Source organism: Penaeus chinensis, chromosome 38, assembly GCF_019202785.1.
Source record: "Penaeus chinensis breed Huanghai No. 1 chromosome 38, ASM1920278v2, whole genome shotgun sequence".
In the NCBI taxonomy this organism is placed as follows: Eukaryota; Metazoa; Arthropoda; class Malacostraca; order Decapoda; family Penaeidae; genus Penaeus; species Penaeus chinensis.
The window spans coordinates 2,470,772-2,478,271 of record NC_061856.1 but is presented as its reverse complement, the minus strand read 5'-3'; the positions used below and the strand labels follow the sequence as shown (position 1 = coordinate 2,478,271).

The 7,500-nt window shown below is 34.2% G+C and overlaps 1 protein-coding gene across 5 annotated transcripts in view; it reads right to left on the bottom strand.

The window, feature by feature from the left end:
• Positions 1-7,500, bottom strand: part of LOC125045853 (zyxin-like) — a 79,734-nt gene that overhangs the window by 22,445 nt on the left and 49,789 nt on the right. For 3 of the 5 annotated variants that reach the window (XM_047643398.1, XM_047643399.1, XM_047643401.1), the window contains exons 3-4: positions 7,110-7,342; positions 6,225-6,355 (exon numbers count right to left, since the gene is read on the bottom strand). In XM_047643398.1, the coding sequence (XP_047499354.1) occupies positions 6,225-6,355; positions 7,110-7,342 (364 nt within the window). Of the gene's footprint in view, positions 1-4,477; positions 5,311-5,420; positions 5,579-6,224; positions 6,356-7,109; positions 7,343-7,500 lie in introns of those variants that run through there. The other 2 variants (XM_047643397.1, XM_047643400.1) reach the window with 2 other exon arrangements.

The following is a 7,500-nucleotide window of genomic DNA, read 5'->3' as shown; positions in this document are numbered from 1 at the left end:
ACATACATAAGCAGAAAACTGCCTGAGACTATTTTCAAATGACTTTGGACATGAGTTGAGGCTGATTTTTGGTATTTGAGAATATTTTGAGAAAGTCTCAACAGAGTTAATTTTGCTGTCTTAGACTATTTAGCCTGTCTAAGAGCGTTTGTGGATACCTCTACTGGATTTCAAAGTGTGCTCTCTATATCTTTTTTTTTTTTTTCCCTTGCTCATCCTACTAAATTATTCCTTAAAATTCATGGGTACCAACCCTGTTGAAAATTTCCTTCCTTAAAATATCCCAAGGCACAAGAGAGTCAAGTTGCCTTTCTAAAATACAAATAGCAGTGCCTAAGAGAGGGTAACTGTTTCAGATAAATGCAAGACAGCATTTCCTTATCATCATCTGTCCCATAAGATTTGCATATGAAGAGAAAAGCCAACATTATGCTATGGTTTAATGAAGTAAAAAGAGAATAATATGGAACATTACTAGCACTATGTAAATCAAGAGCATAATGACTGCATACTTTCATCGACTTGTATCAGTATTACAGCAGGATACTAGTTAAGTACCAAAGCTACGGAGATCTTCAATGTATTGTACGAAAATGTACTAAAAGAGGAAAATACAGCAACCCCCGTATGTAAGTTTTGCTCGGGAATGAGTGACAGGTTATAGCCAAAGCAGTCCGCTGCGGCTTCTAAATTCTCCTTACCCACTTTCTGCTTACAGCCCAAATGTGGTTAGCCTTCACATTGCATGAGACAGATACACAAAATATATTAGTACGACAGGTAAGATTTTTTTTTTTTTTTCAAATTCTTGTAAAAGCGGTGTCCAAAATATATGTGGAAATAAATATCCATGTCTGAATAATTGCTGCATATCTTTAAATCATCTATTACCTATATTCCTCTCACTTCATGATTTTTTTTTGCCCAATACCTTGCAATAACACAGTGTAAATGAAAAGTATATATAGCATAATCTTTTCAATACTTTATCAAGTTTTTTTCTATTGCAATTTTCTTCACGTCAATCAGTCAATACACATATGCTATATATATATGTACATGCATGTGTGTGTGTGTAAACAAAATCCAGAAAAGGGTACTCCTTCCTATTCTGAATAAAAGGCCCCTGGAATAAAAAAAAGTTATCCTATGTATTCACATACATCTGTATCTGAGTTGGGTGGTAAATACCAGGTGAAACCAGATTTCATATTACAAATTTATAAAAACCTTATCTCTTCCCTTTCCAGACCTGTCTTAATAGAATTCTAAAGCCTGGATTTAAGCATCTTGTTACAGATCTCATATTCATGGTTGTTAACTATCACCCTCTATGAGGTGTCAACAGATAAACTATGTTTATCTAATGAAGATATAATCGAAACCAGGCAAATACATATCTTGTATTGTGAAGATGTTCATTCTCACTCATACCTTTTCTAGAAGATAAACTAACATAGCATCCATTATATTTATCTGTTTTCATCTATTATACCCATTTATTTTGTACCCCATTGAGGCAGAGTTGCCACCTCTGCCCACAATCTATCTTGACCTTGGATGAAATTACTAGACAGAACTATTTTTCTGAACATTGCTTGCTTCCTTGTCTTATTAGTCCAAAGACTTCTTTCTAAACATTGCTTGATTTGTTCTAATGGTCCAAAGATTTGTTCAAACAATAATATTTTCCAATGTTACCATTTTTCTTAACTGTCTCTTATCTGTACTTCAATGTCCCAAATTCAAAATTAAACCTGAGACAGCAAACCTGCAGCATTGTGTACTGTCAGAAGTGGTCAGCAACATTAACTGGCATGTGAGAATGATCTCATGAAACATTTCAGGGAACATTAGTTTGGTATTGATATAGATAAATATAGGTAGAGATAGTGATGTATGCATATATAGCCACATAAATACAATATACATTTCTGTAAGTGCATGTGGGAGTGTGCACAAGTGTGTGCGTGCGCGTGTGCTTGTCCATGTGTCGGTGTACCAAAATGTTAAAATCTTTCATAAACTAAATGACATGACATGATTGATATTACCTCTTCCATGCTCACTATACTTCCTCAGTCCACTTTACAGCTTACTCCTTTCATTTACACACAGGTGTCTCCAGAAGTCTAAACATTAGGCTTTCATATCCTCCCCTATTTACTCTGTTTCTTGCTTTTTCAGATTTCTTTCTTAGTAGTAGTAGTAATGCTATTGCTAATAACAAAATAACTATAATAATAATAATAATACTAACAACCACAATGACACTAAAGTGGACAGTGCATGTGCATCAATGAGTTGATACTAAAATAAATGCAAATATTAACCTTGGTTTTATCAGTGACAAAGAATATTATTTTGTAAATGGCCTGCAACAATATGACTAATGCATCAATATGTATGTATATATGTATGTATATATGTACATTTATATGTATATATATATGTATATGTACATGAATATTATGATATATATATATATATATATATAACTGAATAACATATATTTCCTGCAATTTAGGTTCCATTTTTAATTTCATCATTTCGTAGTATTGCAAAATATTTCTGCACATTTTTCTTGATAGTTTGCAATAAATAAAATGTTTCTTTTCTTTTGACACTAGGAAAATGGACAATTGCAGAGCATACTGACACCCTGACACTAGCAATCTGATTTCAAATTGGTTTACACTTTGGAAATCTAACAAATCATTGTAGGTTTTTCATACATATTCATATCTCCTACAAAAAAAGCTCCCTCACTCTACCACCTAAAAATCAGGTTGCAAGATCCATATTGTTGTTTAGCTATGTATATATAATCACATAACTGCTGATAATTTTGAATGGCCTATGTGAAGCCCCCACATAGGGTTTTAAATAAAACCTCAAACTGGCAGATCTACAGTACCTTTATAAATAGAACTTCTTCAAATTTTCTTCTGAACATGATTCACATCAGGGAAAAGAATAAATAAATAAATAAAAAAAATGAAAATTAAAAATAAAACACATAATTTAGTCCTGATGAAACCTATACAGATACTACTTTTACTACTATAGATAATTAAATATTTTCAAGTCTACTACATAAAACTAAATACCCTGCAAGTCAGCTAGTTTTACTTTACAACTTCTGCTTCTACTAATTAAAAGTCACCCTCGAAAAACTTAAATAAAAATAATACCAATACTTTATAAATTGTTCTAAATAATCTTAAAAGTAAGTCATACACATTTTAATCTCCCCTAACCAACATCACCATTACCGTTGCATTCTGTCTCTGCTGTCACAAAGACACTAGTAAAATTCTCATGCCATACTACAGTAGCACCGAAGTATCCAATATTCCATCCATCTTTTGCTTTCTTCTTTTAAGTAGTGTTCAATTTCTCCTTGGACTAAATGCAGGTGTGTGTGTGTGTGTGTGTGTGTGTGTGTGTGTGTGTGTGTGTGTGTGTGTGTGTGTGTGTGTGTGTGTGTGTGTGTGTGTGTGTGTGTGTGTGCTTGTCCTTGTGCTTCTGCTTGTGCGTGTGCATGTGCATGTGTTAACTTTCCTTGATATCTTTAAAACATGCCCCTTGTCTTTGGTCCAATAATCCTTATACAGACTGCTAATATATAAAGAATAAGTACTTGGCTTTACTAAATGGAATATCTTTTTTTAAATCTTGCTATCATAATGCAAATGCAGCCTAACAGAAGACACTAGAGCATTCTGCTATTCATGGTTGTTCAGTGACAGAACTAATTTGAGAAGTAAAACTGACTTTCAAAACCTCCTATTTTCTTCTAAATAACTATCTACAGAAAGTCATCTCAATTTATATTTCTTGAGGCTCTATGTCACTCACCTTTCAGTACTTTCAACATGAAAGAGGTGGGCAATAATTTTTGCTTTATTTTTAGATGGAGATTCGTTTTTTCATTACAAACTCCCTAGAAGGGCATCTGGGTCGGGCAGTGACAATTACTGCTTAGAAACCATATTTGGTTCCCAGTGTACCACACCGCATCCCATTACATCTTTAAACGTTCACTACCAACTCATGTCTCTTTCTCTTTTTTTTGCGCTTTTTTTTTCTCCCTCTTTAGAAAGACATTACACTTAAATGCTTTGCCTATTTCTTGTCATCCTACATAATCATACAGATGTTTGTTTAACATCAAAAGAGTTCTCCTCTGTTCACTGGATACATCGGAAAACTTTAAACATGTATCTTTTTCTGCTTGAGAGTTTTCTTATACAATTCAAACAATAATATAGACTATCGGCAAGAGCACACTGCGGTGAAGGCATAATAAAATTTCCCAAGCAACAACAAATAATATATGAAATATTCCCCCCCTTTCTTGAACTGTGAATAACTTTCACATTCTATCTATCTACTTTTGTGGGAGGAGGGAAAGAGGAGGTTATGGAGGAGGAGGATCATATAAAGAACAGGAAGGAAGAGAAAAAGGAACATCAAAAACATAACATTTTTTTTTTAAGCAAAGGTCTTTTCAAGTATATGAAATTATCACAAAAAAATGTTTTATTATTACACAAAGACACCTATCACCATTCACCTGGATACTTATATAAAGCTATACTCTGAGACAAAATACACATGTTAGAATTATGGACTAAAAAGTAATTACAGAGCCTTTATGTGAAACCCTAGAGATGATAAAACACTATCTGTACTGCTATGGTTACTGAAATTATATTAAGTTACTGTGTAAAAAGAATAGCATCACAAAAGCATTTACTGCTAACACCAATAATTTGTTTCTAAATGAGGTATCTTTATTCAAAATGCCTGCTGCCATTCTTTTCTACCTACTTTATTTCAAGCTTCTTCTGGTCAAAGCTTAAGAATAATAATAATAAACAATATTAATGCTAAATATCATAATAAAGCCACATGAGATCTAACAATTGCAAAATGTCATAGGATGCCCTAAGTGCACCTCAGGGATTCAGTAAGCACATGACCATTTTTACAAAACTTTAATATAACATCTTCCTCCTAGCTTCACCTTTTTTTCTCTCATAAAAAAAAGAAAGAAAAAAAAAAAAAAATCAAGGAGGATTGCTTCTGTCCTTTATTCACTGCACGCTCAACTGCAGCCAAATCTTCGGCTAATCCTCACCACTACATCGCAAAACAACAATGCAGGTCTTGGATACTGATGTCCTCCTCCTCGCCTACCACTGTCCTCCATACGACCCATCACTCCTGGAGGCCATTGCATGACGTTCCGAGTGGCAAATGTTGACAGCCGGTTGTCTCTTCCCCTTCCCCTTCTTGGCAACCCTATCAAGAACAGCTTAATAACTGTGGCCTGATCCAAGATTTGGTAACTCATTCCCACTGCACATGAATTACTCACATATAAGTATATAAGCAAGATATAGCACACTTACATTTAGGTGAGTAAAGGCCTCCGAACGAGAGATAACCAGTCCATTTGCAATCGCAAAAGGCATTCAAGCTGTGTGTATTTAGAGGCAACCGCACAAAGAGACACGACAGGTGAGAAGTAGAAGTAAGGAGCAATGCATTTTCCTGACCTCCTCTGTATCTACCCCCATTATGGATATCAAAATTTGCATATTAGTTAAAATTCAAATATAAAGATATGAGTATATAAACAAATAAATAAATAAATAAATAAGAGATTTATCCGTACATCCAAGATATATATATATATATATATATATATATATATATATATAAAACCTTTGAGCAATCAACTCTGGTCATATACCTTGACCTAGTTTAAATTTTGTCCTCATAAAAAGGAAGATAAAATTCACACATAATTTTCCAAGACCTCTGGTACAATTTAATAACAGTAATTATTCTTAGACTGCACCAGTACAAGATTTCTATCATAAAAGGAAAAGTTAATAGCCAAAGCATGGAGTATTTCTCATCGTAAAAAAGCCAATGGACAATTAGGAAACAATAACAAGTGTTACGCAAAACAAGAGAGAAAAACTTTCACACGTCATCACGCAGGCGAATCTTTCCAACCACCCGAAAACATGACTAAATTTGTTAAAAAAGGCAGAGTGTGTCTTTGGTTAGGAAAGCTTATGATTCTACTACCCTCTGGAACCTTATTTTCTACATTCACTCCATGTTCTGACAAAAAATCAAAATGGAATTGGAAAAAAATACACACATGCAGAGAAAATTTCACACCGACAGTAACAAATACATACCTATGATAGTCATGTACACAATAGATCTTATTGTCAACATCGACCGTGAAGGGAACACCATCCAGACACTCGTTGCAGATGCAGCAACGGAAGCAACCCGGATGATAAGATTTGCCCATTGCCTGTAATATCTGGTGGAGAAAAACAGTTTCAATATGAATAACATCAATACATATTGACGACAATGATGGTGTTCATATGATAAGTAATTACACTAAGTACATTTCTCTCAGTAGGTTATCAAATCATTTATATACAAGAGATGACAATAAACTAGTAATAGCAACATGTGTTGAAATAAATTAAAAGATTCACATTTACATGAAAAAACTGAAAATCAATAACAAAAAAAATAAAATTTGATTAATTCTATTTATCTGAATACCTTTGGAAAGAAAGAAAATCTTGGAAATAACAACATAAAAATTAGCTACAAAATCTAGTTTTCATGCTTAAAGATATATGGACAACACTATACCAACAAAATCATGCTAGGAAATCTCTTGAATTCATTAGTCATATTGCTAATTCTGACACAAATGCCAGCTCTTGAGATGCCCTGTTACATCCAGTTCATAGTGTGGTTAATAATAGTATAATTTAGCCTTATACTATTAACATTTCTCTAATTATCTTTTAGAGATATATAAAAAAAAAAAAGTTTAATCACAATGACTATTATAAAAAATGAATTATTAAAAGAATTTTAAAATAACTATATAAAGACCCTGCATCTACTAAAATGCTGGTACCAATAATAATGATAAAAAAACCAAGTGATAATCCCATCACAATCACATCCCCCACAAGAACGACCACACATCCAAACCAGGACCGAGCCAACCACAGCAGTGCGGCACCTGCAGGATGCCCCGAGTGTCTTACCATTTCCATGATCAGATGGCCACAGATGGCACATTTCTCTGCCGTCTGCTGAAAGCCAGAATAGAGGTAGTCTTCCTCGCAGTAGACCTTGCCGTGGACATTATAGAAGGCCTTGCCCCGCAGCGCCCGGCCACAGGAACAGCAGATGAAGCAGTTGGTGTGGTACAGGTTGCCCATGGCCTGGCATGCCTGCCCTGCACCTGTCACTTTGTCCCCACACGTGTGACATATACCTGTTATGGGAGGGAAATTGCATTATAGTTTGGATATTTATATATGGCACTTACATTTACCTACATAATTAGAAGAAACAACAACGGTCAACATTTATTAAGAAAACAGTAAATAATGTGAAAACTAAGCAGGAATTGTGCACTAGGTAACAGTAGTT